This window comes from Trachypithecus francoisi, unplaced genomic scaffold (assembly GCF_009764315.1).
Source record: "Trachypithecus francoisi isolate TF-2019V2 unplaced genomic scaffold, Tfra_2.0 Lachesis_group10, whole genome shotgun sequence".
Lineage (NCBI taxonomy): Eukaryota > Metazoa > Chordata > Mammalia > Primates > Cercopithecidae > Trachypithecus > Trachypithecus francoisi.
Window position 1 is genome coordinate 77,840,161 of NW_022681455.1, and position 27,528 is coordinate 77,867,688.

At 41.2% G+C, this 27,528-nt stretch overlaps 1 protein-coding gene across 5 annotated transcripts in view; it reads right to left on the minus strand.

The window, feature by feature from the left end:
- Positions 1-26,429, minus strand: part of ACSM3 (acyl-CoA synthetase medium chain family member 3) — a 50,462-nt gene extending 24,033 nt beyond the window's left edge. For all 5 annotated transcript variants that reach the window (XR_004438842.1, XR_004438841.1, XM_033217815.1 and 2 more), the window contains exons 1-3: positions 26,341-26,429; positions 9,729-10,082; positions 3,877-4,146 (exon numbers count right to left, since the gene is read on the minus strand). Coding sequence is in view for 3 of the 5 variants with exons in the window: in XM_033217815.1 (XP_033073706.1) it covers positions 3,877-4,095 (219 nt within the window). In the remaining 2 variants the exon portion in view is untranslated. The remainder of the gene's footprint in view (positions 1-3,876; positions 4,147-9,728; positions 10,083-26,340) is intronic.
- Positions 26,430-27,528: the final 1,099 nt, after the last annotated feature.

Sequence of the window (27,528 nt, forward strand, 5' to 3'; positions counted from 1 at the left end):
ACCATATGTTAGGGCACAAAACAAATTTCAACAAATTTTTAAAAACTGAAATCATACCAAGTATGTTCTTAGACCACAATGGAATAAAACTAGATATCAGTAACGAGGAACTTTGGAAAATGTACGCATATATGGAAATTAAACAACATGCTCCTGAATGACCAGTGAGTCAATGACGAAATTGAGAAGGAAAGCAAAAAATTTCTTGAAAATAATGAAAATGGAAACATATCAAAATCAATGAGATAAAGCAAACACAGTGTTAAGAGGGAAGTTTATAGCCATAAACACCTATATCAAAAAAGCAGAAACATTTCAAATAAACAATCTAAGAACGCACGTCAAGGAACAAGAAAAGTAACAACAAACTAAACCCAAAATTAGTAGAAAGGAAGAAATGATAAAGATCAGAGCAGAAATAAATGAAATTGAGGCAAAAATTACAAAAGATCAACAAAACAAATTTTTTTTGAAGAAAAACAAAATAGACAAATCTTTAGTTAGATTAAGAAAAAAAGAGAGAAGACCCAAATAAATAAAATCAGAAATGAAAAAGGAGACATTACAACTGTACCACAGAAATACAAAGGATCATTAAAGACTGTTATAAACAACCATATGCCAACAAATTGGAAAACGTAGAGGAAATGGATAAATTCCTGGACACACATAACCTACCAGGATAGAAAACCTGAACAGACCAATAATGTCTAATGAGATTGAACCAGTAATAAAAAGCCCAGAATTTATGGCTTTACTGCTGAATTCTACCAAACTTTTAAAAATGAACTAACACTAAATCTTTTTTTTTTTTTTTTGAGACAGAGTCTCACTCTGTCGCCCAGGCTAGAGTGCAGTGGTGCAATCTCGGCTCACTGCAAGCTCCACCTCCCGGGTTCAGGCCAAGATGGAGTCTCATTCTTGTGGCCTAGGCTGGAGTGCAATGGTATGATCTCGGTTCACTGCAACGTCTGCCTCCCAGGTTAAAGCAATTCTCCTGCCTCAGCCTCCCTAGTAGCTGGGATTACAGGCATGCACCACCATGCCCGGCTAATTTTTGTATTTTTAGTAGAGACACGGTTTAACCATGTTGGCCAGGCTGGTCTCGAACTCCTGACCTCAGGTGATCTGCCCGCCTCGGCCTCCCAAAGTGCTGGGATTACAGGCGTGAGCCACCACTCCCAGTCCTAACATTAATTTTTCTGAAAATCTTTTTAAAAATTGAAGAAGAAGGAATTCTTCCTAGTGCATTCTATCAGTCAGCGTTACCCTGATACCAAAACTAGACAAAGACACCACATTTCCTAACTTCAAATCATGCTACAGAGCTATAGTAACCAAAACAGCATGGTACTGGCATAAAAACAGATGCAGAGACCAATGAAACAGAATAGAGAACCCAGAAATAAACCCACACATTTACATTGAACAGATTTTCAACAAAGGTGCCAAGAACATACACTGAGGAAAGGATATCTTCTTCAGTACATGGTCCGAGGAAAAGTGGTATCCATATGCAGTAGACTAAGACTAGAGCCCTATCTCTCACCATATACAAAAATCAACTCAAACTGGATTATAGACTTAAATGTAAGACTCAAAACTATAAAACAACTGAAGAAAACAGTGCAAATGCTTCATGTCATTGATCTAGGCAAATGTTTTATTTTTAATTTTAATTTTAATTTTTTAATTTTTACAAATTTTATAATACATTTAATAAACTCAGTGAGTTTATTAAATTCCTGAGCCAGAGTAGGCTCTGAGACTCCTCTAAGCAAATATTTTAGGGATAAGGATATGAAAACACAGGCAACAAAAACAAAAACAGACAAATGGGACTATACAGAGGTAAAAAGCTTCTGAACAGTAAAGGAAGCAATCAACAGAGAGAAGAGACAGGATGTAGAATGGGATAAAATATTTGTGAACTATTCATCTGACAAGGAATTAATATTCAGAATATACAGGGAATGTAAATAAACCAACAACAAAAACAACAACCACCACCAACGAAACAAAAAACCAAACAAATAATTCAATTAAAAAATTGACATAGAATCTGAATAGACATTTCTCAAAAGACATACTAATTGGCAGCAAATATATGCAAAAATGCTCAACATCATTAATCATCAGGGTAGTTCAAATCAAAACCACAATGAGATATGATCTTAACCCAGTTAGAATGGCTATTATCAAAAAGACAAAAGATAACAAATGCTTGAGAGGATGTGGAGAAAAGGGAACTCTTAAACACTATTGGTGAGAATATTAATTAGTACGCCATTGCAGAAAACAATAAAAAGACTTCTAAAAAACCTAAAAATAGAACTACCATATGATTTAGCAATCTCACCACTGGGTATTTTTTCAAAGGAAAGGAAATCAGTCTATCGAAGAGATATCTGCACTACCATGTTTATTGTAGCACTGTACATAATAGCCAAGATATGGAATCAACTTAAGTGTCCATCAACAGATGAATGGATAAAGAAAATGTGGTATATATACACAGTGCAATACTATTCAGCCATAAAAAAGAATGAAATTCGGTTATTTGTGGCAACGTGTATGAACTTGGAGGACATTATGTTAAGTGAAATAAGTCAGACACGGAAAGATAAATGCCACATGTTCTTACTCATATGTGGGAGCTTAAAAAAATGAGCTTCACTGAACTTCAGCCTGGGCAACAGACTAAGACACTGTCTCTTAAAAAAATAAACAATTAAAAAATTTTTTTAAAAAAGGAGCTCGGCCCAGTGCGATGGGTGGCTCACACCTGTAATCCCAGCGCTTTGGGAGGCCAAGGTGGGCAGATCACTTGAGACCAGGAGTTCAAGGTCAGCCTGGCTAACATGGCAAAACCCTATCTCTAATAAAAATACAAAAATTAGCCGGCATGGTGGCAGGTGCCTGTAGTCCCAGCTACTCGGAAGGCTGAGGCACGAGAATCACTTGAACACCTGAGGCAGAGGTTGCAGTGGGCTGAGATCACACCACTGTACTCTAGCCTGAAAAGAGCTCATAGAAGTAGAGAGTGGAATTGTGGCTATTAGAGGCTGCGAAGGGTAGTGGGGAGAGGAGGATAGAAAGAGGTTGGGTAACAGATGCAAAATTATAGCTAGATGGGAGGAATGAGTTCTAGTGTTCTATAGCACTGTAGAGTGAAAATAGTTAAGAATAACTTATTGTATACGTTCAAAAAGCTAGGAGAGAGGATTTTGAATGCTCCCAGCACAAAGAAATGATGCATGTTTGAGATGATGGGTAGTCTAATTACCCTGATTTGATCACTACACATTTTATACATGTATCAGAAAATATCTCTGTATCCCATAACTATATATAATTATTACATAACTAAAAATAACAGGAAAAATAATAACTTGGGGTCCTTATTTCTAGACATTGGAAGCCATGTCGTTTCTTTTGGCCAAAATCATTTCCCATTTAGCCTGATCATTTTTCTTTCCAATAAGTGAGAATTCTTGCATCCTTTATATTTTCCCCAAAGATTTTTCTGTGCCTCCTTTTCTACCATTTCTGACTCTCGGAATTACTTTTCACTCTTCTCCTTTTTTTTTTGTTTTTTTAAGTCAACCTAGAATTCTACATTTATGTAATCCAGGGTCTCTCAACTAACCATGGAGCTATTGACATTTCGGGTCAAATAATTCTTTGTTCTGAAGGCTGCCCTGTGCATTATGGGATATTTAGCAGAATCTCTGGCTTTTACCTGTTAGATGCCAGTAGCAACTGCCTCTGCCCCTATCATGGCAACAAAAATATTTCCAGACATTAGAGATGTTACCTAGGGGTAAAATCACTCCCAGTTGAGAAACTGTGGTCTGATTGGCCCTTCCCCCATACCTTTTCCATATTAGTCCATTGGTCCAGGACATCTTTAGCAAAGTTGAAGTACTCTGGAATCTCCAGTTTGAAGTCCTGTTTCACAGATTCATAGTTGGAAAAATTCTGAGGGGTTGCTCTTCTATTATCTTTATGCAATGCCCTCACAGAACCAAAAATTGTTAGGCGCTGAAAACACTTGGCACGATGTAGCGTCTTCATAGTGACACAAGCTAGCATCAGTCTTGTTGGAAACTTTAGCACTCAGGATTTGCACAGAGACCAATTCATCTAAAAGACGAGCAAAAAGGACATATATTTGTTTCTGTCTTGAAGGTAGCCATACCCCAAAGTGGCTAAGTTTTGTTATTATTATTGATAATCATCATGATGGTACCATTTTCTGCATACACTCTGTGTTCCAAACACTGTGCTCATTTTATATACACTTTCTTATTAAATCCTCAGAGAAACCCTGTGAAGTAGGCACTATTATCATCTCTGTTTACAGATTAAGAAAATGACTAGTAAGAGGCAATGGCTGGATTTGAACCCAGAACTTTCAGGTCCTAGTCCATTCTCCAGAATACTGTGCACTATTGACTCCCACATGCATTTCTAAAGAAGTAAAGATCTGGGTCACCCGCTTAATCTCACTGAAAGCAAAGGGCTAAGCCTTCTGGTCTAATATCTTTCACCTGCAGATTTCAAAGTAGGGCAGAAATGTTAAGGAGCATTTTTCACAGTGGATAATCTGTAGATGAAGAAATCGAGAGTAGCCCAATAAAAATTAGACATGAAAGCACTGTCACAGTTTATAAACTGTCTAGTTGATAGGCTGTAGTTCCCATGCTCTCAACAGGGGCCCATGCTACTTTCAAGTCCAGGCTTGGAGCTGCATTTACTGGAGATGTAATAATGGGGCTTTAATATTTAGGACTTTTGTGGAGGAGGCCCCTCTCGGCCATTGCCTGCTTCTGTGGGAAATCATTTGATCACAATGTCATTTACTTGGTTGAGGCTGTTAAAAATGCAGTTCTAGGGATTATAAGTGTTTGACGTTCTCATTATACTTCCTGTAATTTTCCAAATTTCCTACACTGCAATATATATTACTTTCATAATCATTAAATCATCATTCTAACTACAATTCTAGCTGTGTGCCATGTAAGGCAGTCTGGCTATGTGGAAGCATTTCTATACTGATACATTGCCAAAACAATACATAACTGCAGATGTCAGCTAAATGGAGAGTTTAGTTGACATCTACAATTATTGCAGTTTTACTCTAAACAGACCTGGTGTTTGGGCATCATGTTGATATACCCAATGCATCAGGAAACGTGGGTACTTCTGTCCTTCCCATTTATTTGTGTGAAGACCTGACAACTCAGTGATCTTGAGCCCTCTGAGACCATCTGGTTTCAGCTTTTTCCTTTTTTCACCTGCAAAGAAAACTGGAGACCCAGAGAGGGGAAACAGCCTGCTTCATTCTGTCATACCAGAGTTAGAACTAGAACTCTGGTCTTTGGATTCCCATTTGAATGTTTCTACTATCATTCAATAGGATTTCAACAGAGCAGTGGTTCGCAGTCCAGCTGTACATTTGAATCATCAAGAAAGCATTAAAAAGAAAAAACTCTGATGCCTAGGTCTTGGATCAATTAAATCAGAATATTTGAGAGTGGGCTCTGGGACCATTTATATTTTTTAAAATGTCCTCAGATTTTAATGTGCAGCAGCCATGGTTGAGAATCACGGATTTAGAGGCTGTGATTTGTGAACCAGCATCATCATCATTATCACCTAGAAGCTTGTTAGAAATGCACATTCTCAGGCCCCACTCTAGATCTGCTGAATTGGTAGATGTTGACAAGATCCCAGGTGAGAGGTATGTACATTCAAGTGTGAAAAGCACTGGTCTATAGCATGATGGTTAAATACGTTGGCTACTGAGTCATATAGTCATGTGATATGGTCTCCCAGTTTTGCCACTTATGAACTGTGTGACCTTATTTGAATTATTAATCACTCTGAACCTCAGTTTCACATTTTACCAATGGAGCGACTAATAGAACCTCCATCAGAGATTTCTCCTGAAGACTGAATGGGATACTGCATGCGAAATGCTTATCATGGTGCCAAGCATATTACTAGAATAGGGGTCAGCAAACTTTTTCTGTGAAGGGCCAGACACTAAATATTTGAGGCTTTGTGGGCCATATGGTTCTGCTGCAGGTATTTAACTCTGCCATTGACAGAGCAGTCACTGACAATACATAAATACATTTTGGCATGGCTGTGTTCTAATAAAACCTTATTTATGGATACTGACACTAGAATTTCATTTAATTTTCATGTGTCATGAATTGGTGTTCCTCTTTTAGTTATTTTTTCAACCATTAAAAAATTTAAAAACCATTCTTAGTACAAAGACTATACAAAAACAGGCGGACGGCTGGATTTGGCCCATGGGCTGCAGTTTGCTTATCTTTGCACTGTGATGTAAGCTCTACCAGAGCAGGGGCCTTGTCTGTTATGTTCCCGGGAAGCATTACAAAAATTTCTTGGCAGGCTTTAGGAGAAAAGGCTGCTCTTAAGAACAGAACTAAAATCACTCTGAATCCCAGTTGCCCTGCGGGTTAAGACCTTAAGTCTAACAACGTCATTCTGTTTGGCATTGGGGATTGGGTAGAGAGGGAAACACTGCACCCTGTTGTATGCTGGCAAGTCACAGCCTGTGCTCTTGGGTGCTCTCCTCCTAACAGAATTAGCATCAGGTTTCCTTCAACTGAAAGAATAAGTAACCAACACTACTTGTCTCTTTCTGTTTTTAATTTTTTTTCCCATAATATCTTCAAATGGCTCAAGAAAACCATAAAAGGTACATAGAGAAAAAAAATCTGCCTCCCACCTCTAGTCTCAAAGCTGCCTGGTTTGCTCTCACCCCCAGGAAACCACTATTATTCTTTCTACTTATCTTTTCAGGATTTCTTTATGTGCATTCAAGCAAATTATGAGTATAGATTCTTATTTCTCCACCAATTTTACACAACAGCTAGCCCAGAATACACACTATTCTGCCCACTAAAAACATTTTTAACAATGTACCTTTTGAGGGCTTTCCATACCAGTGCACAGAGATCTTCATTCTATTTTTTTAAATAAGTATTTATTTATTTACTCTTTCTTCCCCCCCCCCCCCCAAAGACAGGATCTCACTCTGTCACCCAGACTGGACTGTAGTGGCACGACCATACCTCACTGCAGCCTTGAACTTCTGGGATGAAGCGATCCTCCTGCCTCAGCCTCCAGAGTACCTGGGATTACAGGTGTGTGCCACCGCACCCAGCTAAGTGTTTTAAAAATTTTTTTTAGAGATGGGGTCTCGCTATGTTGCCCAGGCTGGTCTCAAACTCCTGACCTCAAGCAATCCTCCTGTGCTAAACGCTTTGCAGTTATATATTCTTATTTCCATTTTACAGACAAGGAAATATACACAAACATGCACACAGCCTCACAAAGCGCTAGGATTATAGGTGGGAGCCAACACACTCGGCCATGTTTTTTTCTTTTAACAGTTGCATGACATTCTAGTGAAGAACTGCACTATAATTTCTTAAACTGGTCCCCTATCAATGATCACTTGAGTTTTTGTATAATTTTGCAATTTAGATAAAATGTTGAAACTATTTCTTCCAAAAGGAATGTCCTCATTCTTTCATTACTTGGATATGAAAATGAATAGTATTTTTAAATGGTTGTGAGGTATTAGAAAAAATTTCTGATTCTATTAAATAAGTGGCAGGAATTTGGCCAAATATCATAAGGTCTTGAGCTTCATTCTTGGTAGGTTGGCATGATTCATTTATTTATTCAACAATTATTAATCACTTGCCATGAATTATTTCAGACATAGAAGACATAGGAGGGAATGAAAGAGACAAGATCCCCCCTGTTCTCATGGAAGGACACATATAGTAAACAAGGGAATAAACAAATGTGATGTTACACAAGAAAACAAAGAGAGTAATGGGAGAAAAGGGACCTTTTAGAAGGTCTCTCTAGGGAGGTAACATTTTTGCGGAGATCTGGCAGGTGGTTGTACTGTTAAGCACTTTGCAGTTATTTATTATTATTTTCATTTTACAGACAAGGAAGTATACACAAACAGACACAAACTGGACCCTGTTGTATGCTGGCAAGACACAGCCTGTGCTCTTGGGTGCTCTCTTCTTAACAGAATTAGCTGGCAAGTCTAATATTTAAATTGGACAATGTATTTATTCATTATCCATACATTTATTGAACACTTGCTATATGCCAGACCTGTACTAAATGCTGAAAATATAGCTGTGAACAAGACACAGCTGGTCTTGCTCCCATGAAGCTTATAGACTATTAAGGAAGACATTATATAATTATGTAAATATCAATATGATTGGGGATAAATATACCATACTTAGCTTGCTGATTCTGAAAAGAATCAGAGTTTAGTATGATTTCTTCCTTAGCTTCCATACAATACTCTATACCACATTCAGAATCCTTCAAACATATGTTGAAAAGAAAATTGATCAGTCATTTGGAGCTTAAAATGAACCTAACCATTCTGTTCTACCAAAAAGCAAATATCAACATCCTCTTCATCAAAACCATAAGATTGCCTTCTCCTCAACAAAGTTCTTTTCCTCCCTTTTCATTGACCTTAGCATTTTACAACTTCTATTTCCCAGGTTTATAAAATTATTTGTAGGTAAAAGAGCTGAGATAATTTTCCAGGGTGACTCCAGATTTGTATAGTGAGCCACACTGATAAGGAAAACTCTTCTAAGAAAGACAGTACCACCCCTCGTCAGATGGGCTTCTGCAAGTATTTAAGGTCTCATCTGAAATGCAAGCTCTTTGTCCCTACAGCCAAGGGGGCTTTAGCCTCCCCACATCTCCATAAATATCCTCCCGCTAAGTATAAAAGTAACAACAGTAGTTTAACATATACAGCCTCAACGCAAGGTAAAGCCACTGCTGTTCTCTCCAACCCCAACCAGACCCTGCCTGAAACCCCTCCTATACAGAACTTTTGCAGCTGCCCTTGAGCACCTAAAGGAGAAAACTGGCTGCTCTTAGGTTTGCATCTGTGTTTCTCAGAATTTCCTAGAAGTAATTTACATACTTTCTGGATGATGCAGAAGATCTCTCACCCAGCGAGGTGGGGAGCTAAGCAGACAGTACAGTGAAAAACTCAGCCACTACCTGGTCTTTTTTTTTTTTTTTTTTGAGATGGAGTCTTGCCCTGTCGCCCAGGCTCGAGTGCAGTGGTGCAATCTCAGCTTACTGCAACCTCCACCTCCCAGGTTCAAGTGACTCTCCTGCCTCAGGCTCCCAAGTAGCTGGGGTTACAGGCACCTGCCACCACACCTGGCTAATTTTTTATTTTCAGTAGAGATAGGGTTTCACCATGTTGACCAGGCTGGTCTTGAACTCCTGGCCTTAAGTGATCTTCATCTGCCCACCATAGCCTCCCAAAGTGCTGGGATTACAGGCGTGAGTCACCACATCCGGTTCAATTAAAATTAAAATTTTTAAAAATCAAGTTAACACATGTACATAGTTTTTCAAAAAATCAAATAGCACCAAAAGGCTCAATATGAAAACTCAGCTGCTACATTTATAGCCTTTTGTATGTGCATACTCCTCATCACTTAATAGATAGTATCACACAACTGAGAAATTCTGAGACAAACTTTGGCTGCCCAAGACTTTAATGACAGCATTTTTGATTGTTGGTTTTGTTCATCTGTTTGTTATCTTTGCTAAAAATCAGACGTGCCAGTTCAGGAAATCTTACACAGGAGAGGAGATGAGGTACTCACTAGTTAACGGATTCCAACACAGCTGGAGATTATGGCAGACTTGTTTTCTAGAAGAGCAGCCCTGAATCTTGAGTTCTCACATCCGCTTTTTCGTCGTAGCAGTCAAGAGAAGAGGGAGGAGCAGTCTGACAACCCGGAGGAGCAAGACTAGCCCAAAGCACTTTCCTTGATTGGTGGAGACATTCTGGAGGAGGAGCCAAGTTCTGGGCTAAAGTTCACAATGAAAGTTTACACGACTCCCAGCGGTTCCTCTTACAGTTAGTAATTTACATGCACAGCAAGCTTTTGAGGGGCCGAGAAAGCAAATTATTCACAAGAAGGAAAGTGTCCAAGGAGTTGCCGAAGTGGTTAGTTCTGTAAAGCGGCAAAGAAAGCACTTTTCAGAAGGAGGAAAGAACAGATGGAGGAAGCCATAGAGGAGTTTTGAAATTGAAAGGAAAGAAGTTGAGGGGTGCTTATGGGTTGGCTTAAATCTCAGCAAACACGTTGATGTGTTTATCTGTTGAAGTGGCAAGACTAAACATAAACGCTATCAGGTTACTCCCCTGCTCAAATATTTCAGTGCTTCTCTTTCCTTTCCAGGTAAAATCCGAGTCCTTACATGAATTGCAAGGAGTTGCATGATCTGGCACAAGGTCCTCTGATCCGCAGCCCATCCCCCTTCCTCTGCCTCACTCAGGACAGCCACCAGCCTCCTTGCTTTTTCTCAAACACACTTGTCTGTTTCAGCCTCAAGCTTTCTGAATTCACAGTTCCACTGACTGAAACTCTTCCCTCAGATATCCCCCTGGCCAAATTCCTCATTTTATGAGGTGTCCTATTAAAGAATTCTTCCCTTACCACATTTTTCTAAAGTACCACTCTTCATTTTTTCTTTTACCTTTTTTTTTTTTTTTTTTTTTTTTTTAACTTTTTACATCTCTTACTATCACCCTTGAGGGTAAGAACTCTTTTGTTTGATGGTGTATCTATTGCCTGGAATAGCTACTGGCAAATTTTAGGCATTCAATAAATAGTTGATGGATATGTGAATAAATAAAGGACTCTTTCACATGATAGAGACCCAACTTAAATTTACTTAAAGAGGAATTTGTTGGTCACTTTTGAGTTCTAGGAATCTTTCATTGTTGATTCCTTGGGATTTTCTGTGTAATCACAATATCTGTAAATAAGTAAACAGATTTTACTTATTTCTTTTAGATCTATATGCCTTTTATTCCTTTTCTTGCCTTATTGCATAAGCTAGAATGTCTAGCTCTACGTTGAATAAGAGTGATGAGAGCAGACATCCTTGCCTTGCTTTTGATCTTACAGGGAAAACATTCAGTCTTTCATGGTTAGGTACAATATTAGCTATAGGTTTTGTGTCTATGCCCTTTATCAAGTTGAGGAAATTCTCCTCTATTTCTATTTTTTTCTGAGAATTTTTATCATTAATAGGTGTTGAATTTTGGCAAGTGTTTTTTCTGTATCAGTTACTATAAGCATGTGATGTTTTTCTTCGTTAGCCTGTTAATAAGATAGATGACACTGATCTTCTAATATGGAACCAGCCTTGCCTCCGTGGAATAAACCTCGCTTGGTCCTAGTGTATATTTCTTTTTCTGTATTGCTGAATTCTATAGTTATGTCTCTCGACAAATTTTAGAAGTTTTCAGCCATTATTTCTTGGAGTAAATTTTTAGCCCCCATGTAGATCTTTTATGACAGTTCTACAGGTCCCTGAGGCTCTGTTCTTTTTTTTTTTTTTTCTTTTTTTCCAATTCTAGTTTCTTTCTGTTGTTCAGGTTGAGTAAATTCTGGCTTCCAGTTCTTTGAGTTCTTTCTTCTGTTATTTCTATTCTGATGTTAAGCTCATTATTAGAGATAGGGAAAAAAAAGTTTTTTTTTCTACTCTCACATACCACTCAACATAATGTTAGCAGTGGTGAATCCATATGGATCTACAGTAACTTGATTCTTGCCTCTTCAAAGGAAATAATTCATCCAAGAGGCATCATAAGGCAGAGAGACTGAGGCAAGTTTTTGAGCAGGAGTGAGAGTTCATTAGAAAGTTTTAGAGCAGGAACCAAAGGAAGAGGGGCAAGCAGGCAACTTGAGAGATCCAGGTGCCCTGTTTGACTTTTGACTTGGGGTTTTATACACTGGCATGCTGCCGAGGTTTTGTATCTCTCCTTTGATTTTTCCTTGGCGTGGGCTGTCTGCATGCGCAGTGGCCTGTCAGCACTTGGGAGGGGCTGTATGTGCAGTGTCTTTTACTGACGTTGTGTACATGCTCATTTGAGGCATTTTTCCCTTACCAGTCAAGTGTTCCTAGAGGAAAGTTGTATACCAGTTAAACTCTGCCACTTTGCCACTTAGTATGCATGCTTAAGCACACTTGCCCAACTCCTGAGATCTTAGTGGAAAGCAGCTGATCACCACCCTTAGGTGTTTTCTATCTCTTAGGAGATTGTCTTTCCCTGGCACCTACTGCAACCAATTATTATTTTAGAGTGACAGTTTAATAATTGCCTGGCTATCACCTGATTGTTGCCTGACATTCTTGCCTTTCTTGCCTTGCCCATATCTGTCTGACTACCTACTCTAACAATAACACTTCTGACACTAGATGTGTGGGGGATTTTCACTACACCAAGCAATTCTCCAGTGGACACCAGCTTGGGTGTCATGTCCTACTTCAGTTCAACACTGTCTACCTGGAAATAGTGTCAAATCCTACAGGTTAAGATCTCAATCTGTAAACTAAAAAGTATCTGAGACAGGATCATGACCCATGACACAGCTTCAGGAGGTCCTGAGAACATGTGCCCAAGGTGATTGGGTTACAGTTTGATTTGATACATTTTAGGGACAAAGACATTATAGGCAAAGACATAAATCAATACATGCTCAGGAGGCTCAGTCAGAAAAACTGCTTGAACCTGAGAGATGGAGGTTGCAGTGAGCTGAGATTATGCCACTGCACTCCAGTCTGGGCACTCCAGCCTGGGCGACAGAGTGAGACTGTGTCTCAAAAAAAAAAAAAAAAAGTTTATATGTTGGTTCAGCCTGGAAAGTTGGGACATCTCAAAGGAGGAGGGGGCTGGATTTTCAGGTCGTAGGTGGATTTAAAGATCTCCTGATTGGCAATTGGTTGAAAGGGCTAAGCTCTGGCTGAAGAGTTGAAATCAGCTTGAGTTAAGGTAAAGGGTGGGGGGTTGCAGAAACCAAGGTTCTTTTCAAGTAGATGAAGCCTCTAGGTAGCAGGCCTCAAAGAGAACACTTGTGAATGTCTCTTATTAGACCTCAAAAGAAATCACACTCTCTGGAAAGACATAGTAAAGATGAAGAAGGAATTAATGAAATCAACTATAACCTAATTGTAGCAGTAATAGAAATGTTTAAATCCTCTTAAAGTTGCTGCAACTTTAACTTGAGTTACACTCAAGTTAAAAGAGAATATTAACAGCTTGTCTTCTCTCTGTGGTCAGTGGACCTTACCTATACTTCCCAACTCCACATTCCTCAAAGTTTATTACAGGCCCAGTAAGTCCCTGCTTAACCTCCCTAGCATGGCTGCAGGGTCACAAGACTGGTAAGTTTAAGTTGCAAGACATGTTTTTCTCAAGATGTAAGAAATGTTGTAATGCTTGATTAATTGCCTTTGTTTCTCACTTCTGTAACTTGCTTCCCACCTCAAGTAGTTCCCACCTTAAGATGTTTAAAACTAGGGAAAGCCCTTTGTTTGGGACTCAGACTTTCTGGACCTATGTCTGGCTGAGCCGGTGATCACCTTAATAAACTCTCCTGAATCTTTTTCAGTCTCTGCAGTCTTTGATTGTCCTGTAACATTTCTAGGGGCCTCGTCTGGGATTGGAAATGGCAGATTTTCTGTCTCCTTTGCCTGTGGGCTAGAGCCCCAGGACATGGGAGACCTGGGGTCCTTGGTACCACCGGGAGAGTTTCAGCCTGGAAGGAGAACAGCCTGGCCCTCCTGCGTTCTGGAGCCTTCCCCCGAAAGTGTAAATGGAACCAGTAGAAAGGGTTGCAGGACAGTCACAGGAGTAGTGCACAGACATCTGAACCATGGTAAGATTTGGGCCCTAAGGCAAGACCCGTCGCATAAGGACGGAAGGGGAACCTGATCACCTCCCAGGGCGTGACAATTAGTCTGACCCAAGGGGGTTGGGAACACTGGGAGAGGTCCTTTGACTTGGACAAAACTCATGCCCTAACTGACACCAGACGCGGGTGGGGCTCGCGAGTCAGAAAGGAAAACCGTTTCAGGGACAGGGGACGTGTGTGAAAGTGTGTGAAGGAGATGGTCTCAGAAAAGACCAATGTGGGGTGTGACATGGGGAGGCACAGCTCTCTTAGTGTGAACTGTGTGCTCCGAGGCGAATGTGGGAAAAACCAGACCTCGGATGCTGCATACAACCCACAGGACCAGCTCTACGACTACAGCTAGCTGTGACAGGAATTAAGGCATGCTCCTGGCTAAGCAGTGTCTGAACCTCCCATAATAGAACCTGATCTGGTGGATCCAAGAGTGAAAGCGTGCCATGAGAGAAGAAATGGGAGGAAAAACGTCAAAGCCTACTCCACTGGCCTGTATGCTGAGAAACTTTAAAAAAGGTTTTAATGGTGATTATGGGGTTAAGCTAACTCCACAGAAACTGAGAAGCCTTTGTGAGATAGACTGGCTATCTTTTAATGTAGGGCGGCCAGCTGAAGGGACAATAGACAGAGAAATAATTGGCCGAGTGTTCTGGGTAGTCACTGGGGTTGGAGAACAGCTTGGGCACCCAGATCAGTTTCCGTATATCGACTCCTGGCTAAGAGTAATTCAAACTCACCTTAAGTGGCTGCAGGCCTGCTTTGAGACCTACTGTAAGACTCTGATGGCCCAGATAAAACCAGGAACCATAGAAAAAGACTGCAAGGCATCAGAAAAAGAAAAGGAGTCACAGGAAAAGCAGAAAAATACCTGTCCTACAGGTCACACCTGAAGAGTTAGAAAGTCCACCCCCCATACACCAATTTATCCATCCCTGGCAAGGCTGACAGGAGGCTGCCCCGGCTGCCTCCAGAGGCTCAGACTCGGAAGAAAGCATCCCTCAGGCAACACCATGCAGAGAGAAGCCAGAGCCCTTGCCTGAAAAGCCAAGGGAGGAACTCCAGGGGGATGAGATTGGCCCCCTTAGGTCGGGCCATGCCGAGCAATGCAGATGCCCCTCTGAGAAACAAGGGGATGAATTTATTTAAATGCACAGAATTAAGTCCAAGGGGGAGGATGGCTCTTCATTTATCAGCCCTTCTCTACTACTGATCTCTTAAATTGGAGACAACATTGTCCCTTCTATACAGAGAAGCTTCAGGCTCCTATAGATCTAATGCGGTATTTTTCCTAAGTCACAATCCTGGGCTGATTGCAAAAACTTCTTCTGTCATTATTTAACATGGAAGAGCACTGTAGAGTTATACAAGCCACTCTCCAGTGGCTGGAGAACAATGCACCTGCAGGCATAGGAGATAATGAGGCAGAATGTACAACAAGCACTCCCAATAGAGGCTGACCCAGGCTGGGACCCTAACCAGGCTCAAGGGCTACAAAGTTTGCAGTGTTATCAAGAGGCACTCCTAAATGGAATAAAGGCTGGAGGGAAAAAGGCCACCAATATTGGAAAGGTCTCAGAGGTCTGCCAGAAGCCAGATGAAAGTCCCAGTGAATTTTATGAGAGGCTCTGCAAGGCTTAATAGCTTTAAACGCCATTTGACCCAGAGGCTGCGGGTAGTCAGTGTATGGTTAATGTGGCATTTGTAAGCCAGGCACAAAGAGACATAAAGTGAGATCTTCAGAAGTTAGAAGGTTTCGAAGGCATGAATATTACCTAGCTTATCCAGGTGGCTACTAAGGTGTCTGTAAATTGGGATGTGGAGGTCAAGAGAGAAGCTAGATGCAGGGCTAAGGAAAAGGCAGAGTTGCTGGTGGTGGCCTGAGTTGGAAGAGAAATTGGTTTTGTAAGAGGACATGGTTGTGGTCACAGTTGTGGTAGAGGACAAACTAGGCAAACCGGGAAGCTAAGCCAGGACAAGAGGGCCGACCTAGGCTTGAGAGAGATCAATGTGTGAGATGCAAGCAGATGGGACACTGGAGGAATGAATGCCCAGAAAGAGAAAAGGATAAAGGCAACAATCAGGGAATGAATGAATGCCCAGAAAGCGAAAAGGATAAAGGCAACAATCAGGGACAAAACCGCTGGCCAGAACCCCTTGCCACCAGTCTGGCAGGAATAAACGATTTTTATGAGGACTGAGACAGACTGGGCTCCATTTCATTAGGCCCCAAGGAGCCTATGGTCTCAATGGAGATAGAGGGCTGGAAAATGGACTTTATGGTTAATACTGGTGGGGAGCACTCAGTAGTAACTCAAGCAATCGGGCCATTGTCTAAAAATTATGTCAATATAATTTGAGCTACAAGAGTAACAAAAAAGAGGCCTTACTTCAAACTTAAAAGATGTGTGACTGGAGGACAGGAAGTCCAACATGAATTTTCATATTTGCCAAATTGTCTGGTGCCCTTGTTAGGAAGAGACTTGCTCCAGAAATTGCAAGCACAAATCTTTACACCAGAAGGGAACATGCCTCTAAACCTAGGTCAAAGAAAAGCCACGATAATGACCCTTACTGTCCCAACAACAGAGGAATGGAGACTCTATGAGAGATGCAAAATTTGTAAAGATGCATTTTGCCAGCAGGAAAATGAGGCAATATATAAGGAATTATTTATCAAGCTGCCAGGGTTCTGGGCAGAAGACAATCCCCCGGGACTAGCCATAAATCAGGCACCCGTAGTGGTGGAACTGCTGCAGGACACTTACCCAGTGCGAATCCATCAGTATCCCATCCCAGCAGAAGCCACCCTGGATTACAAAGCATATAGACTGGCTCTTTAAATTTGGGATAATAAAAAGATATGCCTCTTCTTGGAAAACTCCTTTGCTACCGGTATTAAAACCCTCCGGACGTTACCAGCCAGTACAGGATTTGCGGGCCGTAAATAATGTTGCAGCTACATTATATGCCATTGTGCCCAACCCATATAGAATGCTTGGGTGAATTCCTGTTGACACTGCTTGGTTTATGTGCTTAAGACATAAAGGATGGATTCTTCTGCGTCTGACTAGCTCCTGAAAGCCAGGGCATCTTTGCCTTTGAGTGGGGCTCATCACAGTATACTTGGACCAGACTCCCCCAAGGATTTAAAAACTCCCCAACCATTTTCAAGAAAGCACTAGCCTCAGACCTGAAGGCTTTTGTACCAACAAGTGACTACTGTGTCCTGTTGCAGTACATAGATGAATTATTGTTGGCTGTATCCACAAAAGAAGAGTGCTTTCAAGGCACAGAAAACCTCCTTCGTGTTTTGTGGGAGGCTGGCTATAAGGTATCTAAGGAAAAGGCACAAATCTGTGGCCAAAGAGCAAGGTATCTTGGCTTTAACATCTCTCAAGGGCAGCATGAGCTTGGATGTGAGCAAAAAGAGACTGTGTGTGGCATTCCTTGACCTGACACTAGATGACAAGTGCAGGAGTTTTTAGGGGCAGCTGGTTTCTGTTGCATTTGAATTGCCAATTACTCACTCTTGGCATAACCATTGTATAAGGCTACCAAAGAGGGGGGAAAAAGAACCCCTCCTGTAGGGAAAAGAGCAGGACATGGTCTTCAAAGAAATCAAGAAGGTTTTGATTCAGGCCCCAGCATTAGGACTGCCAGACAGGACAAAGCCTTTTTATGTCTGTGAAAGGAAGAACTACAGGAGTCTTGGTAAAAACACTAGGGTCATGGTATCAGCCTGTGTCATATTTGTCCAAGTGACTAGACCTGTTGACTATGGGATGGCCACCCTGTTTCAAGGCGTTGGTAGCCACTGCCCTGTTAGTGAAAGATGCTCACAAGCTCACATTTGGACAAAGGTTGATAATTTGGGTGCCCCACATGGTCGTCACCCTGATGGAGCAGAGGGGGCATCACTGGCTTTCTAACCCTAGGATGTTAAGATATCAAGGACTTTTGTGTGAAGACCCCTAATAACCTTGGAGACGGTGAATACTCTAAATTCAGCCACACTGCTGCCAATAGAATGGGTGGAGCATGGAAAGCCCCCATTGTGTGGCCCAGGGTATCGGTGTTGTGTGGAAATGGTGGGTGAGGTTTTCTCAAGCCAAAAAGACTTAAAGAACCAGCCCTTAAAAAACCCAGATGTTGAATACTTTACTGATGGAAGCAGCTTCATATCTGAAGGTGTCAGATGGGCTGGATATGCAGTGGTAACACTGAATTCAGTAGCGGAAGCCCACCCTCTTCCAGTTGGAACTTCAGCCCAAAGAGCTGAGCTGATAGCTCTCACTAGAGCATTGCTTGGCCAAAGGAAAGTCAGTAAACATCTATACTGACTCAAGGTATGCTTTTGCCACTTTGCATGCCCATGGAGCCACATATAAGAAAAGAGGATTATTAACTACTGAAGGACAGGAATCAAAAACAAAAAGGAATAGAGCAGCTCTTAGAAGCCGTGTGGGCTCCAAAAGAAGTAGCAGTCATCCATCGCAAAGGGCATCAAACAGGAGGAGGTGACAAGGCTAGAGGAAACAGAAAGGTGGACAGAGAAGCCAAAAGAGCTGCAATGACAGAGGTAACTAAGAAGGAAGAGGAAACACTTACCATGTCCTTACTGGAGCTTTCCCTTACAGAACCACCTAACTACTCCTCTAATGAAAAGGCTTGGTTTAAGCAGGAGAGTGGAAGTTGCCAGAAAGGAGGTTGGTGGAAGTTCTCAGATGGGAGGCTCACTATCCCAGAAGCAATAGCCCCCCAGTTCATAAAGCAGTTTCATCAAGGAATGCATATGGGAAAAACTGCATTAGAGACTCTTGTAGGATGGCATTTCTATGTGCTGTGCCTAACTGCCATCACTCGAGCTGTTTGTGAGCAATGTTTAACTTGTGCCCAAAACAATTCATGTCAGGGGCGAACATGGCCCCTAGGAATTCAAGAAACTAGAGCTACACCCTGTGAAAACCTGCCTGTGGACTCTACTGAGCTGCCTTGAGCCGGAGGCTACCGGTACATGCTAGTGTTTGTCTGCACTTTCTCAGAGTGGGTTGAGGCATTTTCCACCAGGACAGAGAAAGCTCAGGAAGTAACCAGCATCTTACTAAAGGACATTATTCCTAGATTTGGACTGTCTCTAACTTTAGGATAAGACAATGGCCTAGCATTTGTGGCAGAGGTAGTACAACAGCTAATGCAGACGTTAAAAATCAAATGGAAACTGCATACAGCTTATTGCCCACAGAGTTCTGGAAAAGCTGAAAGAATGAACCAGACACTCAACAGCTGTCAAAGAAGTTTTGCCAAGAAATTCATCTAAGGTGGGATCAGGTGCTGCCCATGGTCCTTCTCCGAGTCAGGTGCACCCCTACTAAATTAACACTATGAGCTAGTGTTCGACTGACCACCCCCAATCTTAACTCAGATAAAAGGGGATTTAAAATAAATTGGGGAATTGACCTTAAGAAGGCAAATGCAAGCCTTCGGTGAGACCATGCAGGAAATACAAGGGTGGGTAAGAGAAAGAATACCCGTTAGCCTCACAGATGCAGTACATCCCTTCCAACCTGGAGACTCTGTCTGGGTCAAATGACGGAATCCAACTACCTTAGGGCCTTTATGCGATGGTCCCCATATTGTGATCTTATCTACCCCCACTGCTGTTAAAGTTGCAGGTATCACACCTTGGGTTCATTATAGCTGGCTGAAACCAGCAGTGACCACAACTCAGGACCAGTGGATCAGTCAACAAAACCCAGCCACCCGACACAGTTGATCCTGCATTGAAATCAAGCCACTGCTGACAAGAACAACTGCCCTGCTCTGATCACACCAGAGGCTGGTCAGTCCATCGACGGCTGAAGCTTAAGGAAACGTCAAGCCCTGCTGTAGTCACACAACCGGAAACTGACTAGTCTACGCATGGCTGAAGCCTGAGGAGGTCAACAATAGGTAAGTAAGTGTGGATTGAATTTACAAGCATAGTTATACTCTTACTTGTACTGATTATTTTATTGTCATGTTATCTTTGCAAATGCTCCCAAGCTTGTTGCCTAGAAGAGTGCCCATGCATAGTACAAGTTTAATCATATGAGTAATACTGAAGCCACTGACACTTTCACCTATGGTTATAAAAGGGGACCAGGATGACTGCCATCACTGTATGATGGAAGCCTGGTCTGGAAAAGGTGTGACTAAAACTCTGTGATACCAGACCTACTATGAGTGTACAGGGACTCATACAGGAACTTGTGTCTATAACCAGACTAGTTATTCAGTCTGGGATCCTGGAAATGGGCAGCCCCAAGTATATTATGACCCAGAGTTCTTGCCCTATGACTTCTGGTATGAAGTCCAAACTGGCAAACCCCTAATGCCATCATATACAAACCCCACAGAAACTAGGGTCAGTAAACTTGAAAACAAAACAGAAGTATTCCCTTACTTGCATAAAGGGCCTGTCTCCATATATTTTGATGCCTGCCAAGCTGCACATCTCAGTAAACTAAATAATATTGGGATGATCTGTAAAAATCTAGGACAAGAAAGAGTCAGCAGCAGACCTGCCAAGGCCATAATAGGAGAGTCCAAAAAGGACGGCCCTGATTATGATAATCAGTGGACCACATATCAATTTAATCACCACCTATAGACAGGAAAGGTTGCTCTGTTTGCCAGCCAAGAGGTAAAGATAGGGTGCAAAACTGGAACATGGAACCCACTCAATCTGACAATACTAAAGCCAAATATGCCTTTGTGGACTAAAGGACTTAAAGGGCTACTAACTTTTAATCAGGAAGGAGCTCTCCTGTGACTTGGAATTCCTCTGGTCATCAACACGAAAACCCAAAGGACCCAAGTTCAAGTTAGCCCGATGCAACAGTTTAGGTTTTATAAATCTTTCAATAAACACTTGAATCCTGAAGTATCAAAAATTCAAATTCCTCCTATATCAGCTGAAAATCTGTTTGCCCAGCTAGCCAAAAGTATTGCTAACAATTCAGGAGTTACTTCATGTTATGTATGTGGAGGTACTAATACGGGAGATCAGTGGCCCTGGGAAGCCAGATAATTGATGCCACAATTTTACCTTGCCTGTATTTGTTACAAAATTCAATGAAAATCCAAGTGTTTGGCTAATAAGGAATCCTATCAACAGAAAATACTGTATCGCTCATTGGGGCAAGGCCTTTCAGAACCAGGTAGGGGAAACAACTTGCTTGGGTCAACAATATTTTGAAGAATCCAAGAACAGAAGACAATGGAGAAGCTTTATAGACAATTCCTCTGTGTCAGACTTTAATCCCTTTTTGCAGTTCCCAACACTAAATCAATCATGGTACCAATTAGATGCTCCAACTGTTTGGAGAGCACTTGCAGGGTTATATTGGATCTGTGGAACAAAGGCTTATAAATTACTACTCGATAAATGGACAGGGGCATGTATGTGAGGAACAATAAGGCCATCCTTTTTCCTACTCCCACCGCAGCAAGGGGAAGATCTAAGCTATTCAGGCAGAAAAAGAGTCAGAAGAAATGTGTTTATAAAAATAAGTACTGTGGAAAAAATAAATACTTACATTAAAAAGAACATTGAAATAGGGAGCTGGAAAGATAATGAATGGCCCCCTGAAAGAATTATCAAACAGTATGGGCCGGCCACCTAGGCACAAGATGGGTCATGGGGATACAGTACTCCTATTTATATGTTAAACCACATCATAAGGTTGCAAGCAGTTCTGGAAATTATAGTCAATGAAATAGCCCAAGTCTTAGACTTGCTAGGCATTCAGGCGACCCAGATGAGAGATGCCATTTATCAGAACAGGTTAGCACTAGATTGTCTTTTAGCTGCAGAAGGAGGAGTTTGTGGAAAACTGAATTTAACAAATTGCTGCTTACAAATTGATGACAATGGAAAAGCTATCATGGAAATCACTACCAGGATGCAGAAGTTAGCTCATGTTCCTGTCCAGACATGGTCTGGCTGGAACCCGAGTTCACTCTTTGGAGGATGTTTTTCACGGTTTGGAGACTTTAAAACTTTAATAACAGGCTTTGTGGCCATAATAGGTGGATGCCTACCACTTCCCTGTCTCCTGCCACTTCTCATCAGAAGCATCCAATCCACCACAGAAGCAATAGTAGACAGACATACCACCACCTGAATAATGGCTCTGCAAAAGTACCAACTGGTATCCCCAGATGAGTATGTACCCACTCAAGAAATAGCTAACTGTGGTGCTCTTTACTAATCTACATTTTTGTTGAGCATCAAAGGGGGGAAATGAAGAAGGAATTAATAAAATCAACTATAACCTAATAGTAGTAGTAATAGAAATTTTTAAATCCTCTTAAAGTTGCTGCAAAGTGTGACCCCCACCTTACACACTCAAGTTAAAAGAGAGTATTAACGGCCTGTCTTCTCTCTGTGGTCAGTGGACCTTATCTATACTCTCCAACTCCACATTCCTCAAAGTTTATTACAGGCCCATTGAGTTTCTGCTTACCTCCCTAGCATGGCTGCAGGGTCACAAGACTGATAAGTTTAGGTTGGAAGACATATTTTTCTCAAGATGTAAGAAATATTGTAATGCTTGATTAACTGCCTTCGTTTCTCTCTTCTGTAACTTACTTCCCACCTCACATGGTTCCTGCCTTAAGATGTTTAAAAGCAGGGAAAGCCCTTAGTTCGGGGTTCCAACTTTCTGGACATATGTCTGGCTGAGCCAGTGATCACCTTAATAAACTCTCCTGAACCTTTTTCGGTCTCTCCAGTCTTGGATTGTCCCGCAACCAAGGAAGAAGATTTTCCTACAGAATGCAACTTTTCCCCACAAGAGATAGCCTTGCAGGGCCATTTCAAAATGTGTCAAAGAAATATATTTTGGGGTAAAAGACTTTGATTTTCTTCAGGGCCTGCTATCTGTTATGTGATGCTGTACTGGAGTCATTTTAGAATTTGGATCCTATTGCTACAAAGAGTGTGTTTTGTCAGTTTTAAGATCTCTGTTTTAATGTTAATGTTGGTCGGTTGTGCTTGAACTCCAAAAGGGAAGAGTGTATAATGAGGCATGTCTGTCCCCTGCACCCCCATAGCTGCCCCTGCTGGCTTTCCATCATGGCCTGACTAATTTTTCAGATTTTCTTGGGTCCTCTTGGTCAAAAGGAGAGTCAATTCAGTCAGTCTGGGGGCTTAGAACTTTATTTTTGATTTACAAGTCCCAGGCAAGACTGTCCCCCCCCCCACTTCAAGTGCCATAAGATTTGAGGTTGTAATCTGTACTTCTAACCCCTCTCCTTGAGTTCAATTAATTTGTAGGCAAATCAAATAATTTGCCAATAAGTAGGCCTATAAGAACTACTTATAGAACAAAGGGAAACACTTATATCAACCCATTTATTATAAAGGATATTACAAAGGATACAGATAAACAGCCAGATTAAAGAGATGCATAGGGTGAGGTGTGGGAGAAGGGGCACAGAGCTTCCATGTCCTCGCCAGATGTTCTACCCTCCCAGAACTTCCTCATGTTCATCTACCCAGAAGCTCCCTGAACCCAGCCTTTTTATTTTATTTTATTTTATTTTATTTTATTTTATTTTATTTTATTTTATTTTATTTTTGAGATGGACTCTCGCTCTGTCGCCCAGGCTGGAGTGCAGTGGCCCAATCTCGGCTCACTGCAAGCTCCACCTCCCCGGTTTACACCATTCTCCTGGCTTAGCCTCCTGAGTAGCTGGGACTACAGGTGCCTGCCACCACACCTGGCTAATTGTTTTGTATTTTTAGTAGAGACGGGGTTTCACCGTGTGTTAGCCAAGATGGTCTCGATCTCCTGACCTAATGATCCGCCTGCCTCAGCCTCCCAAAGTGCTGGGATTACAGGCGTGAGCCACCGTGCCTGGCTGACAGCCCCACTACATTTCTACAGTTGGAGATAACCATTTCACTCCTTCCCCCATTTCTTTAAACCGGTACCTTTCCTTCTCCTTTCTTATTTCACTGAGATTTATAAGTGAGAAAAACCAGAAGACAATATCCTTATTCCCCCAATCAGATAACCAACCAGTACTCCTACAACTCTGCCCATACTTTCTGCATTCCTCCCAATGACCATGGAAAAATTGTCCAAGGTCCTAGCTTGGGCCACCCTTTCCACTGTGGCCTTGACACCATTCCCTCTCCCTTACTCCAGGATATTACTCCCTCAGTTATCCTTCCTCTCTCTTGCATCATCAAATTCTTTCTTTTTCTCCCTTCCTTCTTTCCTTCCTTCCTTTCTCTTTCTTTCTCTTTCTTCTTCCTTTCTTCCTTTTTCCTTCCTTCCTTTCCTCCTTCTTTCTTTCTCTCTTTCGTTCTCTCCTTCTTTCTGTCTTTCTTTCTCTTTCTTTTCTTTTCCTTCCTTCCTTCCCTCCTTCCCTCCCTCCCTCCCTCCTCCCTCCCTCCCTCCCTCCTTTCTTTCTTCCTTCCTTCCTTCCTTCCTTCTCTTTTCATGTCTTTTTTGAATAAGACTTGTAATAGAGAAACAAAGTCAGCCACAAATACATGGTAATATTTCCCATGTGAAAATAAAATTTCTTGGGCCATTTGTCTCCCTCCACCTCTTCATTCCTTGTCTCCGTTTTACAGCAAAATTTCTCAGAAATAGTTGTCTATATCTGCAGTTTTTACTTCTTTATTCTCTGTCTCTATATCTGTATCTCTTCTCTCAGTCTCTCTCTCTTTTTCCTCCTTATTGTGGAAAATCCTTGTGTATTTCTAAAAGATAAGGACTCTTAAAACCTAACCACAATACCATTTAACACCTGAAAAAGCCATACTAATCCTCTATTAATATAATTTTTAAAATTTCATGTGCTTCCAGATTCACTCTTTTTTTTTTTTTTTTTTTTTTTTGACAGTCTCACTCTGTCACACAGGCTGGAGTGCAGTGGTGCAATCTTGGCTCACTGCAACCTCCGTCTCCCGGGTTTAAGCAATTTCTGTGCCTTAGCCTCTCAAGTAGCTGGGATTAGAGGCATGTGCCACCATGCCCAGCTAATTTTTGTATTTTTAGTAGAGACCATGGGCTGGTCTCAAACTCCTGACCTTAAGTGATCTGCCCGCCTCGGCTCCCAAAGTGCTGGGATTACAGGTATGAGCTACCCCACCCAGCCAGCCTTTTCCAGATTCAATTTTGTTTTACACTTTTTTTTTTTCAACTCAGTGTACAAACAAGGGCAACACATTGCATTTTATTGATATGTGTCTTAAGTTTTTAATCTATACATTCCATCTCTCTCTTCTTTTTCTTTGTAATTCATTGTAGAACACAGGGCATTGTCCTCTAAAGTTTCCCAAATTCAGTGTTGATTTTGTTAATTCAATGTGGTTGACTTTAACATATTTTTCTGTCCCCTGTAGTTTCTATAAACTAATAGTTAAATCTAGAGGATAGAACCATTTATAGCAAAAAGATTGCATAAATATTTTTGCAGAATTCTATTGCATCACATCTGGAGAATCATAATGTGTTGGCTCTCCTTTTGTGATGTTAAGGCATCACCTGATCCATTCATTATGTTTCCAGAAGCTTTTCACCTAATGCAGCTATTGATACTTGTTATCTATATCTATTATTTCATAAGGATCTCCATTTTCTCTGGAAATAGATCAGGTTTTCTTCTCTAGCACTCCACTTAAATCTAATCTCCTTCAACCCCTACCCAGTTTTAATCCTAGAGAGTAACCTAGTGCCACTGAGGCTTTATGTAAGAAGGATTCTGACATAAGTGATTGGAATAATTCTTATACTCAACTGTCTTAAGAAAAACTCTAATAAATAAATGTAGTTCCCAGCCAAGACCAGGCTTTTGAGAGTCTTCTAACATCATTTTCCTCAACTGTTTTGTTTTATCATGAGACAACCACAAGAAAAACAATGGCAAGGAACAGCAACTAGGGTTGGGACCATTCTTTACATGGAGTAGAAGTGAATTTTTTTTTGAGCGACAGAGTCTCACTATGTTGTCCAGGCTGGTCTTGAATCCCTGGGCTCAAGTGATACTCTGGCCTTGGCCTCCCAAAGTGCTGAGATTACAGGCCTGGGCTACCATACCCGGCCGAGTAGAAGAGAATGACCACTTTCGGAATGTTTTCTGTATGCCAAGTGTTTTAGATAGCTCATATCGTTTATTTCTCACAGCAGCTCTGTAAGCTAAGTAGTACTATATATCCAATTTTTAAAATATGAGGAAACGAAGTCTAGTAGAGAACAAACAACCTTGAAATAAGTCATAGCTTGAAAGTGACTCTGACAGAAGGTTAATGTCCTTTTGTTTCAATGTCAACTTGTTTGTTTCCAACAAACAAGTTTGTTTCCAAAAGTTGTTTCCCAACTTTTGTTTTCTCCCTTTTATATCCCTTAATGTAATGGCCTTTTGGAATGATTCCACAATTTCACAATCACTTTCAGTTTTTAAAAGTTGGTTCCCTCAAAAATTTAAATCTCAAACTCAATGTATGTTGTACCTGTTTGCCTCTCCCCAGCATAGGCTTGACCTATACTTCTGGGGACGTGTGGTGGGCAGTTTGGTTGTCCACTCTTCTCCTCTGGCTCTGACACCTGGAATAGAGACACGTGGCCTTATTTATCACTGACACCTTTCCCTTCTCCTTCTTTTAAACTTTGGATCCTCCATTGTTGAGGGTAAGGAAACAAGATTAGAGTAAGAGGGCTTACTATGCTGGGTGTGACTTTCACCTAGAATCTAGGTATAGAATGACTATACCTAGAATCAGTTTGGCTGGAGCAAAGATTTTGACAATGAACATGTCAATATATCCCTTAAATGTGATTTTTGCCTTCTTGTAAAACCCCCAAGGGAAGAGGAATGGAGAATCCAAGGTGACATAACTGATGTGTAATGAAACCCCATCTTTCCATTCCTTTTCTTCCCAAGAGACCCTGGCTCCCACATAGACCAGCTCTGGTACAGCTAAGCAGAAGAAGAATGGCAGGGCTTCTCAGAGCCCCACTGGCTCTAGTATCACTTGGCAGGGGGAGGATGAGGAGTGTTTCATGGAATTGGCATAATTTAGTCAAAATGGGGGAAAAAAGGCACCTGGAATATTTTCCCAATTTCTCCTGGGCTTCTATCTATCATCAGCCAAGTTTGACTACATCTTTTCTTAAATGTAAAATAGCTTGAAGTTATGAATATTTTTTTCAAATACTTTAAACAACAATCAAAAAATCCTTTAAAAAGAAAAACATTTTAAAAAATAGTTCTACAGGGAAACAAGAAACAGGAAAAAGGACAAAGCTTTATAGAACTGTCAACTATTTTGTGAGTTACATACAGACAGAAGACCTTGAATTCTGTTTCATATACATGTTGTAAGGAAAAGGGGAAGAGGTTCTTCATGGTGTTCTAGCAGAAATACAGAAGGTTGGCCACTGGTTCAGGACTTTCCACTGATTCTACCAAGAAAATAACAGATCTAGACTTTCTATTAAAATCTGACACCAACTGGGCACGGTGGCTCACGCCTGTAATCCCAGCACTTTGGGAGACTCAGGCAGACGGATTTTGAGACCAGCCTGGCCAACATGGTGAAACCCTGATTCTAAAAATAAAAAAATTAGCCAGACATGGCGATGTAAGCCTGTAGTCCCAGCTACTTGGGTGGCTGATGTTAGAAGAATTGCTTGAACCT